Consider the following 27,905-nt stretch of genomic DNA (forward strand, 5'->3'; position numbering starts at 1 on the left):
TGAGAATAAGATGCGCTTTTCAAGTGATACTGTCCAAGACGAAAGGCTACGCTTTTCAACTTCCATTTTTGCCAAAATAGGCTGCGCTTTTCAATGCTACTGCATCACTTGTAAAACATAGCCACATTGTATACCATAACTACTTTTTATAAGTATAGCCACAAGTCCCTCATTTTTTTTGTATACTATAGCTATTGTATATAAGTGTAACCTTAAGTCTGATTTTTTTATACTATAACTACTGTATAAAAGAAGCCTCAAGTCTCGTTTTATATATATATATATATATAATTTTTTAATAATTATTAATACAACATAATAGTTAATAATATGATTTACATGTATAATAATTCTGCATTTTTATTTAAATGAGTTGAATATTATACAATAAAAATAAATACATAATTATACTAAATAATTTCTTTAAATAATTTTTTTAAATCTGGATATGACTCTGGAGGGGTCCAAGATGTTTTCAAGCGACACCTATCTACCATTCCAATTTTCTCTTCCAAGTTCCAAGAATACCACAATATCATTTGCTCTGACCTCACGGTCAAATCCACCAATGTTAACCTGAGTAACCACAGTCTCCTTTTCACTTCCTTCAAAATCCATTTTCTCAAGATCCTGAAAAATTATAAATCGCACAATTTATCAGAAATTCAGAATTCACAAATCAATACTTGGCTGCAGGAAACCTTCAATCCCAATAAATCTCCAAAACGGAATTCAGTAGGTTATAAATAAGCAACAAACCAGGATCCAAAACAAACACAAGTAGTTCACTCCTCTGATCAATTTGGGCTTAAGTTTATTAAAATATAAAATATATTAAAAATATGAAAAAGGAAAAAAAAATAGAGAAGATAAGTTCATGTTTTGCTGGCAACCAAAAAGACCATGTACATACATCAAATGCAAATAACTAAAATACAAAACATATCTAAGCATTTCAAAATGAAAACCATTACACAGAAGAGAAAACAATAACAGAAGAAAAAGCAAAAAAAAATGCAACTTGGGACTTGAGAGGCACATTTCAACAAGTAGCTTGTAGAACACAATTTACAAAACAAATTAACATGTGAAAGCACAAAGGGAGAAAGCACTGACATCCAAAACGAAAAAGATTGTGTAAGCTACAGCTCAGTATGGAAAGCAACAGAACAAGCACCAGTTACATATAGATCTGATCTAAAAATTCTTTGTTTCTCCTTCAGTGAGTCAAATCCTAGAATTCAGGCATCAATTACAAGTTAAAGTTAAACCAGCTGCACAAGGAAGCAGGGCTTCAACTCTTAACAACACAGAAGCATAGGATTCGATGCAGAGGGAACATGTGATGCAAAGTAACCCTTTTGACTCTTTCCCTGTACCCTAATTCTCAATTGCAATCAAAGTAGCACTCCTAAGTCCTAATTTCTAGAAAAGCAAATCGTGTAACATGGCTGACCCATTAACCAGCAAGGACTTAAAAGATACAATTTTGATCAATACACTTAATCTAACCTAATCAAGCATCATCATCATCATCATAATCAACTGAACAATCCAACGACACCGTCTTGATCATCAACCAATTATAGAAATAAAAAAAAGGAGTTACATTACAGGAGAAAGTAAAAAGATAACTGATTGAATGAGGAGTGGGACTGGGAAAATGGCAAAGGAAAAGTAGAAAGATAACCAATTATAGTCAAATTCAGATCAATTATTTTACTTATTTATTTGTTGTTTAACTTTGAAATCAAGGCTACTAAATTCCCTTACCCAGATTTTAGAACAATATATGTTGGTTTGAATGAGGTTGGAAACAAAGGCTATTTATGCAAAATCATAAACTCACCCAGATTTATGAACTTGAAATAAATAAATTAATAACAGTGACAAGCATACAGAAACCCAGAATCAGTCTTATTCCTTTTTGTATGGATTAAGAGTGAAATCAATGAACAACACTAAGCAGCAAAATGTGCACTCATACAAAGGTTTTGGTCAATGGAGGAAACCTTGAGGTCTAAAATAGCATTAATCTCTTTCACTTTTTAATGTAGCACAGCACAAAGCAGAAACCAAAGAAAACACAACAAGTAATTTCACTCAGCAATCCTTTGATTTCTATCAAAGATTCTAACAATAGTTTTCCGTGGACAGCATCTCTCTATAATAAATCCTTCAAGATTTGGTTCTCTCACAAAAATTCCAGTTTTAAAAGAAGTACATAAAGATCATAAAGAAGTACATCCAAGAGTGACTTAAGTTGTCGTATATCCAATTAAGTTTCAAAGAAGTACACAAAGATCATAAACCCTTAAAACTGATTAGATGAAAAAAATAAATCAGGTATATCCTATATGTTTCTGACATGTAATATTACCACACTCATACACAGATTAAAATCATTTTCAGATGGGGCACAAGACAATTCAAAGTTTCTTTCCAGTTCATTTTAATTTCATGCAACAGTAACTTGCAAAGTAGTACAACACGAAATGGAAAATCCGAACTGACAATGAGTCTAACTCATTTATTGAACAAATTTTGGCATGGAACTGATAGGCAGAAACCATAATACCTGACTTCAATTTCTCATCCACGGCCCAGTCAAGGGCTTTCTGAGCTGGTTCGGTCAATGGAGGATGCTCGGGGCTAAAGAAATACAGGTCAGATTTCCCAAGTAGCTCTACTGTTTCTTCCGGTACTTTGAAAAGAGAAATTCAATTGGCTCTCAAGAATTTTGCAACTTTACTTGTTCCTAAAAGAATACAAAAAAAAATTTATGTTAGTGCTTATGAGTAGAAGAAAGGCACAGAGCTATAAATTTAGAAAATGGATTCATTCAACTTTATAAAATCAAGATGGAAGGACATTGCTTTCTGATCAGCGCTAAGACAGCACATACTTCAGGATTGCTATTTAAGACTGAAGTTGGAAATCAAATTTCATTTAGTATCCAATCCAAATTCTGAGCTGACCTTCCCACAATCTACAACCATAAAATTTTACCATTGCATTTTTATTTATTCAAAGAATATCATATTGCTCTTGTTTCAAACACTGCAACAAAGCTCTACATCATTCTAACATCCTCGCACTTGGTTCTTGCACAAAATAACCAAATACCTTAAAACATAACTTCGATACAAGTCCAGTGGCTGAATCACAGCCTTCATGGCAAAACACAAATCAAGCATGGTATCACTATATATTACTGAAATTTCAAAAGGCATCCAATTACAACAAGTTAAGTAAGTGGTACTGATTAGCACCTGACATGTTAAGTAAGTGAATAAGTGTGAGTATCAAAATTGTTTAAAGTGGAGTTAATGTCAAAAATAAAAACCTGACAAATTGATTTCACAATTTCTATATTACATGCAAACTTTTTATTTTACTTATTTATTTATTGTTAACCTTTTATCTCTTTTTTTGCAATTTGCATAATTTTATTCTCTATTATCATAAAGTCAAATTTAAAAACTCTTTTGGATCTACTAAGAGTAAGAATCCAAATTAGAAACAAAAAAATCATTCAAGGAAAATCTGATAATGCAGGAAACAAGTGCTGCTAAATTGTCAAAAAGCAAGCTGCATGAGAACTTGGGCAAACTACAGGTAAAATATTTTGGTTTAACACAAAAAATGCAGAACACAAAAAGAGAAGCATGTTCTTCATTTTTCACATTTCACTGTAAGGACACTATTCTATTCTTTATCAGAAGGTAGGATAAACATAAAAAATCACTAATCTAGCAATACTCGCTAATCTATTAAACCACGCATCTTCATCAACGACAGCATGCATGTTATCAAATCACAATTCACAAACCCATATTTCACAGATTAAAACCCCCAAATTAAAACCCCTAAAATTGGAACCCTAAACCTCTGAAATTGCAAAACTAAATAGAAATTAATACATACATACTCAACGATGTGAGCACAGAGAAGAGGATGATGAGAAGAACGGCAAAGAAGAGCGATGGTCAGTGTAGCAACATCGACGATCAACAGCGACAGTGGTGGTGAGTGGTTACTGGGTGGCGACGGTCGCCAGCGACGGTGAGAAACCGAGAATGGCGAAGTTGAGGGTTACAGCAATGACGATCAAATTGAAAGGGGAAGGACGATGAGAAGCGCAGAGATGACGATACTGAGAGCAGCGCAGCTCAGTGCAGGAGGGCGAAGAGGAGCGACGGTCAGTGGCGATAGTGAGTGGTGAGTGTGCGGCGATGTGGCGATAGTGAGTGCTGCATTTGGTTCTTTGCGATGCTGAGAGGGTTTCAGAAAGGGGATAAAGGCATTTGATAACAAAAATTTTAGAGAGGGTTTTAGAGAGGGTTCTTCGCGATGATGAGTGATGAGCTTTGGAGGGAACAAAGGCGTTGTGATTCGTGTGGTTCCAGAAAGGGGATAAAGGCGCTGTGATTCACTAAGTGTTGTGAGTTTTAGAAAGGGGATAATGAGCTTTATGTTATAAAATAAATAAATAACTAATGAAGATATAATATATAAAGTAAATAAGTATAAATAGAAGACTCTAATTTTGATATTTACTAATATAATTATCATAATATAATAATAGAAGAAACTTATATATTTATTGCTATTATATATTAGTAACGCATGAAAGAGGGAGGAGAAATATAAGGAGATAGAAAATATTAGTAATATAAAGAAAGAAAGAGAAGTGATTTGTTTATTGCTGTTGTGCGTGTCTTTCTTTTGTCTCAATACATGTATTTATAAGCACACAAGAGGTAGAATATTCAACTTTCATTAAACTCATCTCTCTTGAGAATGTGAGCCACCCATATTAAATGATGGTCATCCATCTCATTTGATCTTATCACAACACTTTAGAGGTAACAAAAATTTCGCTAAGTGTTGTGAGTTTGCTTTCGATAAGGAAAAAGAGGAAAAGGCGCTTATTTGGGATCACTTTTGAAGCGCATCAAAATCTTAATAAATAGGCTATCCTCAAAAAGTACTCTCTTTGATATAAAAAGTGGACCTATAGATGTTAATATATACCTACGTTTTATAAGTAATTTCTATAATACTTAATGCTACACTTTTTAAATGATGCCAGAATTGTGTTTCTTTTTTTCTAAAAAAAGGCAACACTAAGAAAGGTGTCGCTTTTTAAATGTAGCTTAAAAAAGTGTGGCTGAATGGGTATTTTTCTTATAGTAGTATCTTTATCCTCAATGCTTGTGGATGGTTTCACAACACCAAATTTAGATTTGGTGTCTAAGGACTCTGTATAAATCTGCACTGAGAGAGAGTGTTGGAACACTAAGTGTTGCACAATTGTCTCTCCCTTAGGGAATGGGTTAGGTTTAGGCATGTTGAACCAGATGTGGTCCTCCCATAATTGCAGAACTAGCTCTCGTTTTGCCACATCAATTATGGCATTGACTATAGCTAGGAGAGGTCTTCCAAGGATGATGGATTCATCCTCGTCCTCTCCAGTATCTAAGATTATGAAATCTGTAGGGATGTAAAAGTTTTCAACTTTTACTAAGACATCCTCTACCAGACCATATGCCTTTTTCAGTGACTTGTCTACCATCTCCAATGAGATCTTGGTAGCTTGCATCTCAAAGATTTTCAGCCTCTCCATTACAGAGAGAGACATGAGGTTTATGCTTGACCCTAGGACACATAAAGCCTTCTCAAAGGTAATTGTCCCTATGAGGTTTATGCGTCCAGGATCCGGCAGCTTTTGAGGTAGTTTCTTCTTAACCAAGGCATTGAGTTCCTTGGTGAGCACTGGAGGTTCATCCTCCAATGTCTCTGTCCAAAATAATTTGGCATTCAGCTTCATCAGAATTCTTAGGTACCGAGCAACTTGCTCTTCTCTAGTTTTCTCTTCATCATCAGAGGAGGAGTATTCTTCAGAGTCTATAATCTGCAACCAGACATTCAATGGAACCTCTATAATCTCCTCATGAGTCATGATTTCCTTCAGTTCTTTAAGCAGGGGATCTTTAGTCGGCGTTGAACGCCCAACTACTCCTATTGCAGCGTTCAACGCCAGGAGTTGTCCCTCATTGGGCGTTGAATGCCCAGCCTCTACCCCATTGCTGACGTTCAACGCCAATAACTGCTCTTCTTTGGGCATTGAATGCCCAGCTACTCCCTTGCTAGCGTTCAACGCCAGCTTCTCCTTTTCAGTTTCGGCCTCAACTTCTACAATGATGGCCTTGCATTTCTCTTGGGTTTACTTCAGTATTACTGGAAAGAGTGTTAAGAGGGGTCTCAGGGATTCTCTTACTCAACTGACTAATCTGTACCTTCAGATTCCTAATGGAGGATCTTGTTTCAGCAATGAAACTGTGAGTCGTCTGAGAAAGATTGAAGACTATAGTGGCTAAGTCAAAGAGGATTTGCTTAGAAGTCTCCTTCTGTTGCTGAGAAGATCGGAATGGCTTATTATTAGACCTATTCTAGTTTCTTTCACCTTGATTGTTATTGAATCCTTACTGAGGCTTCTATTGATCTCTCAAGGAAAAGTTGGGATGATTCCTCCATGATGAGTTGTAGGTGTTTCCATAAGGCCCATTATTGGTATTTCCTGAAGAATTCCCTAAATAGTTAACCTCATCCATCATGGGTTGATCTGGATCATATGCATCTCCTTCATAGGAGGCTTTTTAAGTGTTATTAGCTGCAGCTTGCAATCAATTCAGATGCTGAGAGATCATATTGACCTGTTGGGTCAGGATCTTGTTCTGAGCCAATATGACATTCAAAGTGTCAACCTCCAGGACTTCTCTCTTCTGAACTACCCCATTGCTTACAGGGTTCCTCTTAGAAGTGTACATGGATTGGTTGTTAATAACCATGTCAATGAGTTCCTATGCCTCTTCAAGTGTTTTCTTCAAATGGAGTGAACCACTAGCAAAGTGGTCCAATGCTATCTTGGACATCTCAGAAAGACCATCATAGAAGATATCTAACATGGTCCAGTCTGAAATCATGTTAGGAGGACACTTTCTGATTAATTGCTTGTACTTCTCCCAAGCCTCATAGAGGGATTCACCCTCTTTTTGCCTGAAGGTCTATACTTCCACCCTAAGCTTGCTCAGCTTCTGAGGTGGAAAGAACTTGGTCAAGAATTCATTGACAACTTTCTCCCAAGAGTCTAGGCTTTCCTTAGGCTGAGAATCCAGCCATAACCTAGCTCTGTCCCTTACAGCAAAGGAAAAAAGCATAAGCTTGTAAATCTCTGGATCCACACCATTAGTCTTGACAGTATCGCAGATCTGCAAGAAATCAGAGATTTCTATTGGGATCTTCCGATGGAAGTCCATGAAACTGGCAGTTCTGTTCAACTAAAGTGACCAGATGATGCTTCAGCTCAAAGTTATTTTCACCAATGGCGAGTATAGAGATGCTTCTTCCATAGAAGTCAGAAGTGGGTGCAGTAAAGTCACATAGGACCTTCCTTGCGTCTCCTCCACCATTAGGATTGGTTGCCATGTTTGTATTTTCAGCTTCTTGTTCGAAAAGCTCTGTAAGGTTTCCAACAGAGTGTTGTTCTCTAGCTTATTGTAAATGCCTCCTTAGAGTCCTCTCATGTTCAGGATCAGGATTAAAGAGAGGTTCTTTATCCCTGTTCCTTCTCATAAACAACAAGGAAGAATGCAAGAAGAAAAGAAGAAAAGGATTCTCTATGTCAGAGTATAAAGGTCCTTTGAGAGAGTTAGAAGAAGAGAAAAGAAAAGAAATATATCTTTTAAATTAAAAGAGTTTTTGAAATATAAATAAAAAAAGAAGATTTTTGAAAATAGAAGAGAGAGAAACAGGTAAGAATTTTCGAAAAAGGAGAGAGAGAAAGAAGTCGAATGTTTTCAAAAATAGAAGAGAGAGAAAGAAGAATTAGAGAGATACCAAACTTTCAAAAATAAAATAAGATAAAACAAGTAACTAACCAACTAACAAGATTTGAAAACAAATTAAAAGAATTGATTTAGAAATTTAATTTTAAAAGAAAGTAAAGACTTGAAATTTAAAAGTTTTAAATTTAAAAAGAAGATAAGATAGGAAGAGCTTAAAGCAAGAAGATATGATAAAGATTTGAAAAAGATTTGCAAAGATAATATTCGAAATTTGATTTTTGAAAAATATTTGATTTTGAAATTAAAGTAAGATAAGATAGAATTTTTGAAATTTAAAGAAAGATAAAAAGATAAGATAAAGATTCGAAAAAGATTTGAAAAGATAAGATTTGAAATTCAAAATTTAAACTTTACTAACAAGAAGACACCAAACATAAAATTTTTAAATCTAGATAAGGAAAGTTAGTCAAGATTTTCAAAAAATTAAAGAAAGATAAAAGAAATTTTTTTTTTATTTTTGAATTTTAGAGAAAAAAATAACTAAGAGACACCAAACTTAAAAATTTAAGATCCAAGGACACCAATTTTCGAAAATTTGAAAGAAAAACACCAAAAGACACCAAACTTAAAATTTTTGAAATAAAACAAGAAAAATGATCAAGAACAATTCAAACATAATGAAGAACAACCAAGAATAATTTCAAAAATTTAGAGGAAAGATGTACACAAAAAGGGACACCAAACTTAAAAATTGATACAAGACTCAGACAAAAGACAAAGATTACTAAAGAAAAGAAAATGTTTTGAAAAAAAATTTGTAAAAGAAAACAAAAGACACAATTAAAAGAGTAACTAAACCTTAAAAAGTGCCTAATCTAAGCAACAAGACACTCCGATAGTTTGTCAAACTCGAACAATTCCCGGCAATGGCGCAAAAAACTTGGTGCACGAAATTGAACTCTGCACAACTGAACCGGCAAGTGCACCGGGTCGTCCAAGTAATATCTCAGGTGAGTGAGGGTCGAATCCCACGGAGATTGTCGAATTGAGCAAACAATGGCTATCTAAAAATCTTAGTCAGGCAATTAGAAAAGATAGTTGTTTGTTGAAAGCATAAATGGAATAGAAAAGAATGAGATATCAGATTAGTGTAAAAGCAATTATGGATATTTAGTTAAGGCTTTGGGGATGCATATTCTTTCCGAATTAACTTTTCTTATTGTCCACTTCAACAATGAATGACTCATTCAATGGCAACCGTAATTGACTAACTCATGTAGCATACTCATCAAGTTAGTCTTTTCTAAACCATAGTAGTCCACCATATCCGAGAAACTCATGTAGCATCCTCATCAAGTTAACTCATGGCTTCCCACTATAGTCGAAGGTGAAGACCTAAGCAATCCACTCCCCTTTGCCATCCTATTCAAAACGCCACAGACAAGGTCGGATCTTCCGAATCAGGGAATGCTGCTTCTCATACTCTAGCCTTAACGCCACAGAAACCTCAGTAACCACGGTCAACAGGATTATATGTCACATATCCAAATTCGCCCAGGCACGCTCTTAGAATCCACAATGCACTCTCTAGCTATGGTTCAATGCTATCCGGGTCAGGACTCATACGGAACCCATGTAGAACAAGAATGTTTGTCACGTGTCATCCTCAATTCATGAGATGAAGAACAAAAATGCAAAAGAAAATGGAATCAAACGTGTATTGAAATAGAACAGTAATATTATTAATCCATGAGAATCTGCAGAGCTCCTAACCTTAACTTAGGAGGTTTAGTTGCTTATACCCTACAGTAATGTAAAATGTGAAGAAGGTAAAGATGAGGCAGAGGATCCTAAATATGGATGATCTTCTCCTTTAAATACTAATCTAATAGCTAAGAAGTACAAAAAGTATGACATATTAGACTAGAGGTGCGAAAATCCATCCTTAGGCCCACTTTGGTTGAGTACTTGGACTGAGCTTGGCGTCCAACTTTGAAGAATGGGCATTGAGCACCCATTAGGGGGTGATTGGCGCTGCCTTGCTTCTTGGTAGGCATTGAACATCCCAAAGGGGGTCATTCTTGGTCGTTCAACGCTGGCTTGTCTCCTTGGGGTGTTGAACGCCAGCCATGGGGTAGCTCCTTGGCGTTCAACGCCCAATATGGGTAGGCTCCTTCGAAGAAAGGTGTAGACTATTATATATTGATGGAAATCTCTGGAAGTTAGCTTTCCAACACTATTAAAAAAGCGTCATTTGGATCTTTGTAGCTCCAGAATTGCTCGTTTGAGTGCATGGAGATCAAAATCTAACAGCATCTGCTACGCTTTCCTTGCCTCTGAATCAGACTGCCAAATTTTCTCAATTTCAGCCAGAAATTACATGAAATCATTAAAAAATACAACAACTCAAAGAAGAATAAAAAATATAAATTTTGCCCTAAAACCTATGAAAACATAATAAAACTTGAACAAAACATCACTAAAATAATATGAAAATGATGCCAAAAAGCGTATAAAATATCCGATCATCAAAGTGTCATATATATGGCTCTCTTGTATATGAACAATGTCTTTGATAATGATATTAAAGATTATATAATGCAAGTTTAAAGGTTTTTTAATTGGCACACTGATAAACCCCAATTTTGTGGTTTATCTTGTGCTTAATTTGGGGGGTTTTATCAATATATCTCGCACTAGAAATGTATGGTTTTGTGTTCACTTCCTAATATTGCTCAATGATGGAAAACATGCTTATTTTGCCTTAGAATTTCTATATTTTGATCCTCTTTTATTGCCATTCGATGTCGTGATGTATTTGTTGAGTGATTTTAGAATTAATAGGATAAGAATGGCCTAGAAGAGAGAAAAAAAGCATGCACAAGAGGAAGGAACATGAAGATTTGGAGTTTGGGAACTTCAGCAACGACGCGCACACGCACTTCGCGCGCACACGTGGATGAGGATAGCTGGAAGCGGCGCGCAAGGATGGACGCATCTGCGTGGGCCAGAGAATTCCAACCGACGCGCACGCGCGAGAATCTACACGTGACCTCATTAAAGGAAATTGTGCCTGGCAATTTCTGAGGCTCATTAGGCCCAAATTCAAGCTGTTTCTGCATGGAAAAGACCCAAGGATGCTAGGGAGAAGGGGGGATCAATCATTTTACAATAAGACACATTTTCTAGTTTTTGGTTCATTATTCTTCTAGAGAGAGAAACTCTTGCTCCTCTCTAGATTTAGCTTTAATTTGATCTTCCCTCGTTAAATTCTGAATTAGATCTTGTTAATTACTAGTTTTGATTGTTTAATTTGAATTTCTTAGTATAATTTTGCTTAGATCTTGTGTTAGTTTTATGGATTCTTGTCAATTATTACATTATACCCATTGCATGAATGTTGTGAATCTTGATTTGTTGATGTTACATTGATGATTTCTATGATTAATTGTGTTGTTTGAGTGATTGTATGTTGATACTTGTTAGTGGGTATTTGTTAATTTCAATCCAATTACAATTTGAACATGTCTTTTGTTAATGCTCACCATGTGTTTGATGAATTGTTTACTTTGATTATGGAGTAGTTTTTTTTACTCTTGGCTTAGGCCAAGGAAATTAGGTAAACTTGAGTCGTTGGGTCTAATGGATTTGATGATTTGGGAACCCTTAGTGGTCAATTTGATAGCCATTGACACTAGCCTACTACTAGGTTAATTAGTAGTGAGGTTAGACCTTATGGGTGGATGTTGACCAAATCATTTAACATACTTCAAGTATAGAAGTAGACGTAATGAGTTTGATTCCTCATAATTGTCAAGATATGATTATTAGACAAGGATAGTGACCCCAATTCCCATGTCTAGCCAAGAGTTGCTTTTATCATTCTTATTTGAAAACACCAAAATCTTGATTGCTTTGTCTTAGTTATAGTTACTTGTTTAGTTTAGAATAGAATTCTATTGAATGTTTTCTTCTTAGTTTGGAATTGCTCACATCTTGCTTAGTTATTTGAATTAGTTCCTTGCACTTTACGATTACTTATTTGCTAAGATTCCTAGTTTAATTCCTTGCTCATGACTTACAACCCCGGATTTCTAACCAATGTTGAAGCACATGTTTGCCCATTTCTTGTGAGACGACCCGAGGTTTGAATACTTCGGTTATTTTATTGGGGTTGAACTTGTGACAACCAATTCCTTTCTAAATTTGATCCTCGAGGATTGTTGTTGGTAGAGCTATACTTGCAACGCAACTTTATTGAGAAATTCTCTTCCGACATAGTCCACAAGCGCGCATCAAATTTTTAGCGCCGTTACCGGGGAATGGTTGCAACGTATGCCTTGATATTGGTTATGTGAATATGTGAATATTGTAGATAGTTTGTTTGCTTTCAATACTTAGCTATAGTTTAGCTTCTTTTATTTTTGTGCTATGACTCTCAAGTTTGATGACTCAGTCTCAACCGAATTCTAGCTTAGCCGATTTTGATCCCGAGATTGAAAGAACCTTGTTACACACTCGGCAAGCTAGACGGCGGTTGGACTATACGGCTAGTACTTCGGCCTCTCTTGAGGAATATACCGAATCACTAGACGGTACCGAGAGTGACTTGGAATCCGCTACTTCCTATTCTTCTGTTGGCACTACTTATACATCTTTGCATCCTACAGGTGAGCCATACATGGCGGAGCCACGCCGGATCACTTTGCATGAGAAAAGAGCTTCGGATATCATACTTCAACCGTTGCAAGCAAGGTATCCTAACCTTGATCCAAATGTTGAATTGAAGAGTAGCTTGATAAATCTACTACCTAAGTATCATGGGTTGCCGGGTCAAGACCCCATCCGACATCCAAAGGATTTTCAAGTTGCTTGTTCTACGACCCGAAGGCATGGAGCCGATGAGGTGGCTATCATGGTTTTTGCCTTCTTTTCCTCTCTTGAAGGGCAAGCAAAGACATGGTTTTATTCACTACCAGATGAGATTGCGACCAATTAGGATTTCTTGAGAAGAGAGTTTCTAGATAAATTCTTCCCACCGGAGAAGACCGACTACATCCGGAAGGAGATTTCGGGTATAATGCAAAGAGACCAAGAAAGTTTGTACGAGTATTGGTCTCGGTTCAAGAGGCTATTGGAATCTTGTCCACACCATGGAATGAACACTCACTTGCTCATTAGCTACTTCACTGGAGGTCTTTGTGTGAAAGATAGAAGATTGCTTACCGCTTCTAGCAGTGGTTCCCTTTCAAAAAACAAGACGGAGGGAGAAGCTTGGAATTTGATAAAGGATGTTGCCGAAGCTACACAACATACAAGGGTGAGAAGTAATCCTCTCAAGGGTGTGGTAGAACCGTCCCCTTCCGAATCAAGCCTAACCAAAGCACTTGGGGATATGACCACTATCCTCACGCAAATACAAAAGGATCAAAAGGAATTCTACTCCATCCAAGCCATCTAAGCTCCACCTCCAGTTGCTCAACTTGAAGGCCCTCATAGGATTTGTGGTTTATGCTCTAGCACTAAACATTACACCGATCAATGCCATCAAATTCAAGAGGAACATGTCCTTGTAGTGGCCAATGTGAATTACAACAACCGTCCACCCTATTCTTCTCAAGGCCAAAACAACTACCCTCATGGTAGTAATCAACATCAAGGGTGGAGGGATAATACACAAGGGAGCAATCAAAACCAAAGATGGAACAACTCTTCTTCTCATCACAACAATAACCAATCTTCATCTCAATACCACCATAACAACACCAACTACCAAGCCAACCAAAGTCACTCCAACCAAAACCAAAACAACTACAACAAGTACCAAGCACCACACCATAGACAACAATCCAACCAAACCTCTCCATCTCCCACCAATCAAGTTGACGAGCTTAGAGCCACTATGGAGAAACGAGATGAGAGCAACAAGGCTCAATTTGATGCCTTGGGCGGTCAATTGGCTAAGCTCACCAACATGCTTTCAAAGATGGTCACGTCAAACCAACCCCCACCTCCAACAACACCAACCAACCCTCAAGCTCTTCTATCCTTCCATCCCAACCCCAACCAAACCCAAAGGGTGGTTGATGATCGAATTCCTATCGGTAAAGAATTTCACAAATATGATCGCGTTGTAAGTATAGTTTCTAAACCAATAGAGAATCCTTTCGTACAAAAGTTTTGTTTGTCACTTAAACAAACCCAATAAAAATAATTAACCGAAGTATTCAAACCTCGGGTCGTCTTCTCAAGGAATTGCAGGGAGATATGATTTATTATTGGTTATGTAAAAAAATATATTTTTGGGTTTTTGAAATAGAGAACAAGTAATTTAATTGACAAGAAAAATAAATTAATAATTAAGAAAATCTCTTGGCAAGGTATGAGAACTGGAAATCCTATCCTAGTTATCCTTATCAGATATGATGAGAATTGTTTATTGCTCCCACTTAGTCAACCTCTAACTATGAAGGTAAGTCAAGTGGATAAATCAATATGAATCCTCAAGTCCTAGTCTTTCCCTTGGAAAGGCTAGAGTTAGTTGAATCCAAATTAATCAGTAATTGCCAATTTCAACCACTGCTGAGTTTGATAACTCAAGTGTTACCAATTAATTAACCAAAGCCAAAAGGGAAGAAAATCTACCCGAATGAAAATAATTTGGATAAAGCAAAAGCATCAATAACATAAATTAAAGAAAGCAATCATAAGTCTGAAATACCTCGATGTGTATTAATTAAGAAAATCAATCCTAACATGGAAGGTTCATAAACCAATTTGAAAAAGATAAATAACAATTAAAGTAATAGAACAAATAAAAGTAGAAAATAAATTAAAGGAACATTGAACCTGTGATGAAGAAGAAATAATCCTAAATCCTAAAACTAAGAGAAAACCTAATCCTAATCCTAATCCTAAGAGAGAGGAGAGAGCCTCTCTCTCTCTAAAAACTACATCTAAATTATGAAAAGTGAATTATGAGTCGTCTCCCTTCACTCCTTCACTTTGCAGCCTTTAATCTGTGTTTTTTGGGCTTGAAGGCCGGAAATAGCCCAGAAATCGCTGGGGGCGAAATCTGCCACGCTGATTTTCGTCACTACGACGCATCCGCATGGAGTACGCGTTCGCGTCGCCTAGCTGTACGCCCACTATGGCAAATTATATATCAAATCGAAGCCCCAGACGTTAGCTTTTTAACACAACTAGAACCGTGTCATATGGATCTCTGTAGCTCAAGTTATGACTGTTTGAGTGCGAAGAGGTCAGGCTGGACAACTTAGCAATTTCTTCAACTTCTTGTATTCCTTCCTCTTTTGCATGCTTCCTTTCTATCCTCTAAGCCATTCCTGCCCTGTAATCCCTGAAATCACTTAACACACATATCAAGGTATCGAATGGTAATAAGAGATGATTAAACATAGGAAATTTAAGGCCAAAGAAGCATGTTTTCAATCATAGCACAAAATCAGGAAGGAAAACATAAACTCATGCAAATCATATGAATAAGTGTATGAAAGATTGATAAAATCCACTCAATTGAACACAAGATAAACCGTAAAATAGTGATTTATCAACCTCCTCACACTTAAACATTAGCATGTCCTCATGCTAAGCTCAAGAGAAGCTATAAAAAAGTGAAGAGGAATGATAGAGAGTATACAATGCAACATATCTATGTGAATGCAACTACATGCAAAATATTTCTACCTACTTAGTTAAAAGTAAGCAAGTTCTCCAAGACAAATACAAAACAAATTCCACTAGTTCAAATTATACAGTGAAAATAAGTAAACTTGTAACAAGATACCTCCAACATCATGAGGTCTTTTCAGAGTTGTAATGGGGCTAAGGTAAAGGTGAGGGTATATGTTTGGCCAAGTGAGCTATAAATTGAATCTTTGAGTAACCTAAGCTATCACCTAACATACATACATTCTATATAACTTCGAAAATCATGCCTAGCTACCCATAATTCCCAATTTTGTATCACATACTCATGTACCAAATTTTTTATATTTTTTTTATCATATGTGCATTGATCTTTCAATTAAAGCTTAACATTGGGGTATTTTTTTGTCTCCTTATTTATTTACTTATTTATTGAATATTTTTAGAATTTTTTTATCTGAAATAAACATAACTTATCAAAGTACATGAATTTTCCATTATTTAATTATTTTGGTTTTTCATGAGTAGGTTCCCAAATTCCCAATATTCAAAATTAGAAACATGATATATTCCCTTATTAACCCATGTTCCCACAGTTTCCCCACACTTAGTTGATGCACAACCTCTATCTTAAGCTAACCAAAGATTCAATTGGGATATTTAATTTGTTTTTCTGCTTAAGGCAAGTGATGTGGTTATAGAACAGAAGGGGATTAAAAAACTCAAAGTGGCTAACAAGGGTGACATAAAAGGGTTGGCTTATTTAGGATAAGTGAGCTAATAATCAAATGATGGCCTCAATCATATGCAAGCATGTAAATACACTAAATAGTGGACATATAGAATGGAACAAAGTAAAGATTGCAATCATAGAGAAGAAAACACACAAGAATAAAATATTTATGGTTAAATAATATAACCATATAAATAGGCTCAAAATCTCACAGGTTGTGTGTTCTTTGGCTCAAAAACCATGTTCCAAATACAACTGCAAACAAATTTAACATATATAAAATTTTAATTTTTTTAATTTAAATTAGTGAAATATTTCAAAAATAGGGTCCTAGAAAGAAACCTATTATTTCTCAACCAAGTAGTATTTAAATGCAAACAATCAACTACACATGCAATCTATTATGCAATTCAACAATGAACTAATAAATAAGATAAGACATTGGTGTTGAGAAGAAGGTAACTAACCCATGGAGATCGGTATTGACCTCCCCACACTTAAAAATTGCACCGTCCTCGGTGCATGCTAAGATGTACAAATGGACGGGCTGCTACAACTGATGCCTTTCTCTATAGATTGTGTAGATTGACTTGCCTGTCTCCCCATATATAAGTTCTTTCTTTCCCCTCTTGGTGGCCATCCTGAAAGAAGAGGAAAAGGAGGAAAAGTAACCCTGAAATAAAGAAAAAAATAAATAAAATATGGGTGTTAATGCCAAATAATAAAGGTCTCAATTACATGGTAGCTACAACATGCAAGTGAGAAAAAAATGGAAGCAAATGGCCTATCAATAATGCAAAAGTTGCAACAATGGGGAAGAGAGTGTGGGTAATGCAAGATAGTGTAAGTGCATATCAATGCAAAAGGAATATTAGTATTATAAAAATTAGCATTGATTTATGAATAATAATAATAACCAATTAGAATAAAACAAGTCATGAAGCACCATTGCATGGTTGGCCTTTTTTGAAAAATGGCGCGGACGCGTGGGGCACGCGTTCGCGTGGTAGGGCTTGTGCTTCTAGCACGAGTCCAGCCCTACTCCATCATAACTTGCTGCCATACATCCTTTTTTATGCCGATTTTCAGGTCAGGCGTGCGCGTGGGTGACGCGGACGCGTGGGAGGCATTTTTCGCAAATGACGCGAACGCGTCAGCGACGCGGTCGTGTGGATCAATTTGTGCCAAAGGCACGCCTCCAACCACACTTTTGCATGACTTTCTGTAAAGTCTCTTTTCTTCTTTGAGGCACATATGACGCGGACGTGTCGGCGATGCTGTCGCATCGCATGCCATTTTTTTTATAATAATACAGTATGCAGAATGCAATGCTAATATGAATGTTATGCATGATTCCAGGTTCAATTAAAACTCAAAAACAAATAAAACAGACTAGAATTAAAACTGAAAAAGGAATGATCATACCATGGTGCGTTGTCTCCCACTTAGCACTTTTAGTTAAAGTCCTTAAGTTGGACATTTGGCGAGCTCCTTATTATGGCAGCTTGTGCTTGAACTCATCCAGGAATCTCCACCAATGTTTGTACTTCCAGTAACCTCCGGGGTCCCAGATTAGGCGCATAACGCCTTCAAGCAAGTGGAAGCAAGTGATAAGGCCCCAAAAGTATAGATTGCTAGACTGAATTTCGGGGTCCCAAACCTTGCTTTTGCACCCATCTTTGCCTTGATCATCATTGTTCCATCCGGGTGGCAGGCAGTCTGAATTCTCACTGAAGCGGCCAAACAACATCCTAGACCCATTCAATTGAGCTCTGCACCAACACTTGCATTTAAACTTTGAGCTTTCAGCCATAATGAACCTAGGATTGTGTTGCCCACCACTAACCATCTTCCTCTTACTCTTAATTCCATAAAGAGCTCTAAGTTGACCATCCGTCTCTAGTATCCTATATTCAAGCGGGAAAGTAAAGGTTAAGGATAGGTATTTTACCCACTTGAATGTTGTGTTGGACAGTAATGGCCTTAGGAGAGGTGTTTCTAATGAACTTGCAAGCTCCACTGCCTTGTGCTCTTCTTTGACAACTTTCACCTCTTTGCAAGCTTCTTCAATATCAACCTCTTCCTCTTGGTAGCTTTCTTCCAATTCAATCTCTTCTTCATTGCTCACCAAGGGCATGGGAGGTTGTGCTTCTTCTTCTTTAATCGCCATGTCAAATCCAATGGGAGAGGATTCAATTGTAGATAAGGATTCATCAATGATTGAATCCATCTCTTGATCATCCCCTTCGAAGTTTTCAACCAGGCTATGCCTTGGAGGTTGTACAACCTCCTCAACATCAATTTCAGACGTCTTTGAAGGAGACTCTATGACTGGGCTTTCCCATGGAGGTTCTGCATCTCCTAAATCTTCAACCACTTCTTCCTTTGCAACTATTATGGCTTCCTCCACTCGTTCCAGTACAAATTCATGCTCCTTACTGTCCACCAAAGTTTCTAATATCTCCTTCATGCTACGTTCTTCATTAGATTGCCCACATGAAGCCATAGGGGTTCCTTGAGTATCCGAACATTGGGAAGGTAACCGATTTATCGCTTGATCCAGTTGGCGAAGGGTTGCATTAAGTTTTTCCACCGTTTCCTTGAAACGATCCCTTGATTCTTGTTGCGCTCTGATTGCATGATTAGGATCATATGGCTCTTGGATGCATGGATATGGACATGGTGTATAAGGAGGTAGTGGTTTTTGGGAGTAATTGGGTTGGAATTGGGGTGGCTCTATGTATGGTTCATTTGGCTCATAAGGTGGTTGGTATGGTGGATACGGGTTAGGGTCATATGGAGGTGAATGATGGAAAGGGGCTTGTGAGTATGGTGGTCCAAAGCTATGTTGAAGAGGGGGTTCATAGGCATATAGTGGTGGTTGTTGATAATCAAAAGAGTGCTCACCATAGCCATTGCCTTGATATGTATCACAGAATGGTTGTTGATAGTCCATTGGAGGTGGTTGTTGCCAAGAGGGTTGATCAAACCCTTGTGGCACCTCCCATCTTTGATTGTCCCAACCTTGATGCATATTCTTATTGTAATCTCCTCTTCCTGCAATATAATTATAACCAAACTCATAGTCAAAGGGGTGAGAACTCATAGTAACTAATAAAAATTAAAAACAAAAACAAATAAACAAGCAAAAGAAAATAAAATAAAATAAGATAAGAGAAAAGATTTGAAAAAAAATTTGATTTTAAGATTAGAAAAGATAAGAAAAGTTAGGTAAGAGAAGATAAGTTTTTAAATTAAAAGGTTTGAAATTTAAATTTTGAATTTGAAAATTAAATTTTGAATTTTAAATTTTGAATTTTGAATTTTGAAATTTGAAATTTGATTTTGAAATAAGATAAGATAAGATTTTGAAAAAGATATAATTTTTGAAAAAGATTTGAATTTTGAAATTTAAAACTAAGATAATATAAGATAAAAATTTAAAATAACAATCTGAGTTTTTTTGTAATTTTTGAAAAAAAATCAATTAAAAAGCAAATATTTACAATAACCAATAATAAGGCACACGTTTGCAATTCCCCGGCAACGGCGCCATTTTGACGATTGAATTCCTATTGGTAAAGAATTTCACAAATATGATCGCGTTGTAAGTATAGTTTCTAAACCAACAGAGAATCCTTTCGTACAAAAGTTTTGTTTGTCACTTAAACAAACCCAATAAAAATAATTAACCGAAGTATTCAAACCTTGGGTCGTCTTCTCAAGGAATTGCAGGGAGATATGATTTATTATTGGTTATGTAAAAAGATATAATTTTTTGGGCTTTGAAATAGAGAACAAGTAATTTAATTGACAAGAAAAATAAATTAATAATTAAGAAAATCTCTTGGCAAGGTATGAGAACTGGAAATCCTATCCTAGTTATCCTTATCAGATGTGATGAGAATTGTTTGTTGCTCCCACTTAGTCAACCTCTAACTATGAAGGTAAGTCAAGTGGATAAATCAATATGAATCCTCAAGTCGTAGTCTTTCCCTTGGAAAGGCTAGAGTTAGTGGAATCCAAATTAATCAGCAATTGCCAATTTCAACCACTGCTGAGTTTGATAACTCAAGTGTTACCAATTAATTAACCAAAGCCAAAAGGGAAGAAAATCTACTCGAATGAAAATAATTTGGATAAAGTGAAAGCATCAATAACATAAATTAAACAAAACAATCATAAGTCTGAAATACCTCGATGTGTATTAATTAAAAAAATCAATCCTAAAATGGAAGGTTCATAAACCAATTTGAAAAGATAAATAACAATTAAAGTAATAGAACAAATAAAAGTAGAAAATAAATTAAAGGAACATTGAACCTATGATGAAGAAGAAATAATCATAAATCCTAAAACTAAGAGAAATCCTAATCCTAATCCTAATTCTAAGAGAGAGGAGAGAGCCTCTCTCTCTAAAAACTACATCTAAATTATGAAAAGTGAATTATGTGTTTTCTGGGCCTGAAGGCCGGAGATAGTCCAGAAATCGTTGGGGGCGAAATTTGCCACGTTGATTTTCGTCACTACGATGCGTCCGCGTGGAGCACGCGTTCGCGTCACCTAGCTGTACGGCCACTATAGCGAATTATATATCAAATCGAGGCCCCGGACGTTAGCTTTCCAACGCAACTAGAACCGCATCCTTTGGACCTTTGTAGCTCAAGTTATGACCGTTTGACTGCGAAGAGGTCAGGCTGGACAGCTTAGCAATTTCTTCAACTTCTTGTATTCCTTCCTCTTTTGCATGCTTCCTTTCCATCCTCTAAGCCATTCCTGCCCTGTAATCCCTGAAATTACTTAACACACATATCAAGGCATCAAATGGTAATAAGAGAGGATTAAACATAGGAAATTTAAGGCCAAAGAAGCACGTTTTCAATCATAGCACAAAATCAGGAAGGAAAGCATAAACTCATGCAAATCATATGAATAAGTGTATGAAAGATTGATAAAATCCACTCAATTGTACACAAGATAAACCGTAAAATAGTGGTTTATCAGCGGTCTCAACGCCATCACTCTACGGTAAGGGACTACGTTGGAGGAGATACCTCCTAGGGTCATGGAAAACATTCATGAGGAAGAGGTGGTCGTTGAAGCTCCACATAAAGAGGGGGAGGTAGACAAAAGGCATGAGGAAGAAGGAGTAAACCTCAAGGAACCCAAGATGAAAGCTATAGTGGATGAGTCCATTCCTATTCCATGGTGAAGAAAGCAAAGAAAACACCGGAATTTGATTTGAACATGCTTCAAGTGTTCAAGAAGGTTGAGGTAACCATACCACTTTTTGATGCTATTTTACAAATTCCAAAGTATGCAAAATTTTTGAAAGACTTGTGTACACACAAAGATAGGATAGGAGAATTGGAGACATTATCCTTGGGTAATTCAATTTCTTCCTTGATGGAACCTATTCCAAAGAAATGTGGTGACCTTAGGCCTTGTTTGGTGTCTTGTTGTATTGGTGGACGCACTTTTCTTGATTGTATGTGTGACCTTGGAGCTTGTGTAAGCATCATGCTGCTTTCTATCTTTGTGCGATTGAATTTAGCTCCATTAAAGAAGTCGGCGGCGAGGTTTTCCTTAGCCGATAAAAGTGTGATCACGGTAACAGGAATAGCCGAAGATGTACTTATGGCGATCGAGGATTTGGTTTTTCCGGTTGACTTTTACATCCTTGAAATGCCTCCAACAGAAAATAGAAGCTCATCCTCCGTTCTACTTGGTAGACCCTTCCTTAAGACCTCTAAATTCAAGTTAGATGCCTTCACCGGCACATATTCCTTTGAGGTTGAAGACAAGACTATCAAGTTCAATTTGGAAGAAGCCATGAAGCATCCTCTTGAAGAGCATTCTGTTCTCCGATGTGATGTAATCGATGAAGTGGTAGCGGAAGTGCGAGAAGAAGACCATAACAAGTTGTGCTACCATATTGTTGAAGAGACGGATGACCAAGAAGGTGAACATGAGAAATTTGTTGAGAATGAACTCCATGAGCTTGATGAAAAGGAACCTCAGCTTGAGGCAAAGAGTGAATTGAAGCCTCTTCCATCTCATTTGAAGTATGCTTTCTTAGAGGACAACCAAAAGTTTCTGGTCATTATTGCTAGTGAGCTTTCTAGTGAAGAAGAAGAAAAGCTCCTAGATGTTCTCAGAAAGTACAAGAAGGCAATTGGTTGGAGCCTAGCCGATATTGTGGGGATTGACCCTCGCAAGTGCATGCATCGTATATTTCTCCAAGAGGGAGCTAGGCTGGTTAGGCAACTGCAAAGGAGGCTCAACCCAACCATCCTCGATGTGGTAAAGAAGGAGGTCACTAGGCTACTTGATGCGGGTATCATATACCCGATTTCTGACAGTGAGTGGGTGAGTCCTGTCCAGGTTGTTCCCAAGAAATCAGGCATCACTGCGGTTAAAAAGGATGATGGTGAAGTGGTCACCAAGAGAGTACAAAACGCGTGGCGAGTGTGCATTGATTATAGAAGATTGAACGCCGCTACAAGGAAGGACCACTACCCTTTGCCCTTTATCGATCAGATGTTGGACCGTTTGGCAGGTAAATCCCATTACTGCTTTCTTGATGGATTCACTGGTTACTTCCAGATTTACATTGCTCCTGAAGATCAGGAAAATACCACATTCACTTGCCCTTTTGGCACCTTTGCCTACAAAAGGATGCCATTTGGACTATGTAATGCACCTGCTACTTTTCAGCGGTGCATGACTAATGTCTTTTCCGATCTAATGAAGAATTGTCTGGAAGTCTTTATGGATGACTTCAGTGTTTATGGAACTTCATTTGATTGTTTCTTAGAGAACTTGGCCAAGGTCTTAGCTAGATGTGTTGACACTAACCTTGTCTTGAATTTTGAGAAATGTCACTTTATGGTAAGACAAGGTATAGTGTTAGGACATGTAGTATCTCATGAAGGAATCTCTGTAGACCCAGCCAAGGTCGATGTTATCACCACTTTACCTTACCCCTCATCTGTGAGGGAGGTCCGCTTGTTTTTAGGACATGCAGGATTCTATAGGCGCTTTATCAAAGATTTCAGGAAAATTGCTTTGCCATTGTCGCGCCTACTCCAAAAAGATGTGGACTTTGAGTTTGACAGTGAATGTGTGAAAGATTTTAAAGAGCTAAGGAGTGTTCTTACCATGACACCGATTGTGCGAGGCTCCAGAGCCATTTGAGATAATGTGCGATGCGTCAAACCATGGTATAGGTGCCGCGCTTGCACAGCGCGATGGTAAACTCCCTTATGTCATTGCATACTCTTCTAAAACACTTGATGCAGCACAATCCAACTATACCACTACTGAAAAGGAACTCCTAGCTATTGTTCATGCTTTAGATAAATTCAGATCTTATTTTCTAGGATCAAAGATAGTGGTATACACGGATCATGTAGCTTTGAAATACTTACTGACAAAGAATGAGTCAAAACCTAGACTCATACGTTGGATCTTGCTTTTGCAAGAATTTGATATTGAGATTAGGGACCGGAGTGGATCTCAAAACTTGGTTGCGGATCATTTAAGCCGCCTTGAGAATTTAAAATTTGATCCATTTCCGATCAATGACTCATTCCCATTGGATAGTTTGCACGCTGTATCGGATTGCTTTCCTTGGTTTGCCCCAATGGCGAACTACTTGATAGCGAAACTCTTTCCTTCCAACTTTTCTAAACACCAAAGGGATAAGTTGAAGAGTGATTCCAAATACTATATTTGGGATGACCCTCACTTGTGGAAGAAGGGAGTTGGTGCACGAAAATTACAATCACACATTGTAATTCTGCATAACTAACCAGCAAGTGCACTGGGTCGTCCAAGTAATACCTTACGTGAGTAAGGGTCGATCCCATGGAGATTGCCGGCTTGAAGCAAGCTATAGTTACTGGTGCACAAAAATTACACTCACACTATGTAATTCCGCACAACTAACCAGCAAGTGCACTGGGTCGTCCAAGTAATACCTTACGTGAGTAAGGGTCGATCCCACGGAGATTGCCGGCTTGAAGCAAGCTATGATTATCTTATTATTCTTAGTCATGATATCAATAGGGTTCTTTAGTTTTAATTATAAAAGGTGAAAGAGTATGAAATGAATATTTGTTACGCAGTAATGGAGAATGGGTTGGAGTTTTGAAGATGCTTTGTCCTTTGAATTTCTGCTTTCCTACTGTCTTCTTCTTCGCGCACGCAGGTCTCCTTCCATGGCAAGCTGTATATTGGTGGATCACCATTGTCAATGTCTACCAGCCGTCCTCTCAGTGAAAAGGGTCCATGTACATGGCTAATCATCTGTTGGTTCTCACTAATGTTGGAATAGGATCCATTGATCCTTTGCGTCTGTCACCACACCCAGCATTCATGAGTTTGAAGCTCGTTACAGTTATCCCTTCCCGAATCCTACTCGGAATACCACAGATAAGGTTTAGACTTTTCGGATCTCAGAAATGCTTCCAATTGATTCTAGCTTATACCACGAAGACTCTGATCTCACGGATTTGAATGCTCTGTTGTTAGGAGAGGCAGTCAAACTCGTGAGCCAAGAACCCAAGAGACATCCATTCAATCTAAGATAGAACGGAAGTGGTTGTCAGACACGCATTCGTAGGTTGAAAATGGTGATGAGTGTCACGGATCATAACATTCATCATGTTGAAGTGCGAATGAACATCTTAGAATAGAAACAAGCGAGATTGAATAGAAAACAGAAATACTTGCATTAATTCATCGAGACACTGCAGAGCTCCTCACCCCCAACCATGGGGTTTAGAGACTCATGCCATCAAAGGTACAATTTCAGATGTAAAATATCATGAGATATAAAATAAATCTCTAAAAGTAGTTTTTATACTCAACTAGTAACCTAGGTTTACAGAAAATGAGTAAACTAAGATAGATAGTGTAGAAATCCACTTCTGGGGCCCACTTGGTGTGTGCTGGGGCTGAGCATTGAAGCTTTCACGTGCATAGGCTATTCTTGGAGTTAAATGCCAGTTTGTAACCTGTTTTGGCGTATAACTCTGGTTTGTAACTTGTTTCTGGCTTTTGACGCCATAATAGGGCAGAAAGCTGGCGTTAAATGCCAGTTTCCGTCATCTAAACTTGGGCAAAGTATAAACTATTATATATTGCTGGAAAGCCCTGGATGTCTACTTTCCACCGCAATTGAAAGCGCGCCATTTAGATTTCTGTAGCTTCAAAAATTCCACTTTGAGTGCAGCGAGGTCAGAATCCAACAGCATCAGCAGTCCTTTATCAGCCTCTGAATCAGATTTTTGCTCAGGTCCCTCAATTTCAGCCAGAAAATACCTGAAATCACAGAAAAATACACAAACTCATAGTAAAGTCCAGAAATGTGATTTTTGCATAAAAATTAATAAAAATATACTAAAAAGTAGCTAGATCCTACTAAAAACTATATTAAAACACCCCCCAAAAAGCGTATAAAATATCCACTCATCAGTTATCTTATTATTCTTAGTCAGGATATCAATAGTGGTTCTTAGTTTTAATTGCAAAAAGTAAAAGAGCATGAATTAAATGATACTTGTTATGCAGTAATGGAGAACAGGTTGAGGTTTTGGAGATGCTCTGTCTTCTGAATTTCTGGTTTCCTACTGTCTTCTTATTCACGCACGCAGGTCTCCTTCCATGGCAAGCTGTATGTTGGTGGATCACCGTTGTCAATGGATACCAGCCGTTCTCTCAGTGAAAAGGGTCCATGTACATGGCTAATCATCTGTTGGTTCTCACTAATGTTGGGATAGGATCCATTGATCGTTTTGCACACTATCACTGCGCCCAGCATTCAAGAGTTTGAAGCTTGTCACAGTCATCCCTTTCCGGATCCTACTCGGAATACCCCAGACAAGGTTTAGACTTTCCGGATCTCAGGAATGCTGCCAATTGATTCTAGCATATACCACGAAGACTCTGATCTCATGAATTTGAATGCTCTGTTGTCAGGAGAGGCAGTCAAACTCGTGAACCAGGAACCCAAGAGATATACATTCAATCTAAGGTAAAACATGAGTGGTTGTCAAGCACGCGTTCATAGGTTGAGAATGGTGATGAGTGTCACGAATCATCACATTCATCATGTTGAAGTGCGAATGAATATCTTAGAATAGAAACAAGTGTGATTGAATAGAAAACAGAACTAATTGCATTAATTCATCGAGACACAGCAGAGCTCCTCACCCCCAACCATGGGGTTTAAAGACTCATGCCATCAAAGATACAAATTCAGATGTAAAATGTTATGAGGTCCAAAATAAATCTCTAAAAGTAGTTTTTATACTCAACTAGTAACCTAGGTTTTCAAAAAATGAGTAAACTAAGATAGATAGTGCAGAAATCCACTTCCGGGGCCCACTTGGTGTGTGTTGGGACTGAGCATTGAAGCTTTCAATTGTAGAGGCCTTTTTTGGAGTTGAACGTCAGTTTGTAACTTGTTTCTGGCATTTAACTCTAGCCTGCAACTTGTTTCTGGCGTTTAACGCCAGAATAGGGTAGAAAGCTGGCGTTGAACGCCAGTTTGCGTCATCTAGACTGAAGAAAAGTATGAACTATTATATATTGCTGGAAAGCCCTGGATGTCTACTTTTCAATGCAATTGAGAGCGCGTCATTTGGGTTTCTGTAGCTCTAAAAATTCCATTTTGAGTGCAGGGAGGTCAGAATCCAATAGCATCAGCAGTCCTTTATCAGCCTTTGAATCAGATTTTTGCTCAGGTCCCTCAATTTCAGCCAGAAAATACCTGAAATCATAGAAAAATACACAAACTCATAGAAAAGTCCAGAAATGTGATTTTTGCATAAAAACTAATAAAAATATACTAAAAAGTAGCTAGATCCTACTAAAAACTATATGAAAATATCCCCCAAAAGCGTATAAAATATCCGCTCATCATAACACCAAACTTAAACTGTTGCGTGTCCCCAAGAAACTAGATAAACAAAATAGGATAGCACAAAGATCAAGAGGCAATCTTAGAGTTTTACATGAAGCTCAATTCTAATTAAATGAGCGGGACTTGTAGCTTTTTGCTTCTGAACAGTTTTGGCATCTCACTTCATCCTTTGAAGTTTAGAATGATTGGCATCCATAGGAACTCAGAATTCAGATAGTGTTATTGATTCTCCTAGTTTAGTATGTTGATTCTTGAACACAGCTACTTTATGAGTCTTGGCCGTGGCCCTAAGCACTTTGCCTTCCAATATTACCACCGGATACATAAATGCCACAGACACATAATTGGGTGAACCTTTTCAGATTGTGACTCAACTTTGCTAAAGTCCCCAATTATAGGTGTCCAGAGTTCTTAAGCACACTCTTTGGATCACGACTTTAACCACTCAGTCTCAAGCTTTTCATTTGGACCTACATGCCACAAGCACATGGTTAGGGATAGCTTGATTCAGCCGCTTAGGCTAGGATTTTATTCCTTTGGCCATCCTATTCCTTAATGCTCAAAACCTTGGATCCTTTTTACCCTTGACTTTTGGTTTAAAGGGTTATTGGCTTTTTCTGCGTGCTTTTCTTTTTCTTTTGTGCAAATTTTTTTTACTACTTTTTCTTGCTTTAAGAATCAATTTTATGATTTTTCATATTATCAATAACATTTCTCTTTTTCA

The 27,905-nt window shown here is 37.3% G+C and overlaps 1 protein-coding gene, 1 long non-coding RNA gene and 1 other non-coding gene across 3 annotated transcripts; 2 read left to right on the forward strand and 1 right to left on the reverse strand.

Annotated features, from left to right (window-relative positions):
- Positions 1-264: 264 nt before the first annotated feature.
- Positions 265-4,434, reverse strand: LOC130976446 (uncharacterized). The gene is made up of 3 exons (XR_009084682.1): positions 3,928-4,434; positions 2,579-2,758; positions 265-630 (listed from the first exon to the last, which is right to left on the reverse strand). It is a non-coding gene; the product is annotated as an uncharacterized LOC130976446 (long non-coding RNA).
- Positions 4,435-6,982: 2,548 nt separating this feature from the next.
- Positions 6,983-7,091, forward strand: LOC130978446 (small nucleolar RNA R71). The gene has a single exon (XR_009086089.1). It is a non-coding gene; the product is annotated as a small nucleolar RNA R71 (small nucleolar RNA).
- A 14,365-nt stretch (positions 7,092-21,456) lies between these two features.
- Positions 21,457-23,448, forward strand: LOC130975139 (uncharacterized). Its single transcript, XM_057899968.1, has one exon. The coding sequence runs from the start codon at positions 21,457-21,459 to the stop codon at positions 23,446-23,448; it is 1,992 nt and encodes a 663-aa protein (XP_057755951.1).
- Positions 23,449-27,905: the final 4,457 nt, after the last annotated feature.

Source organism: Arachis stenosperma, chromosome 4 (assembly GCF_014773155.1).
Source record: "Arachis stenosperma cultivar V10309 chromosome 4, arast.V10309.gnm1.PFL2, whole genome shotgun sequence".
Lineage (NCBI taxonomy): Eukaryota > Viridiplantae > Streptophyta > Magnoliopsida > Fabales > Fabaceae > Arachis > Arachis stenosperma.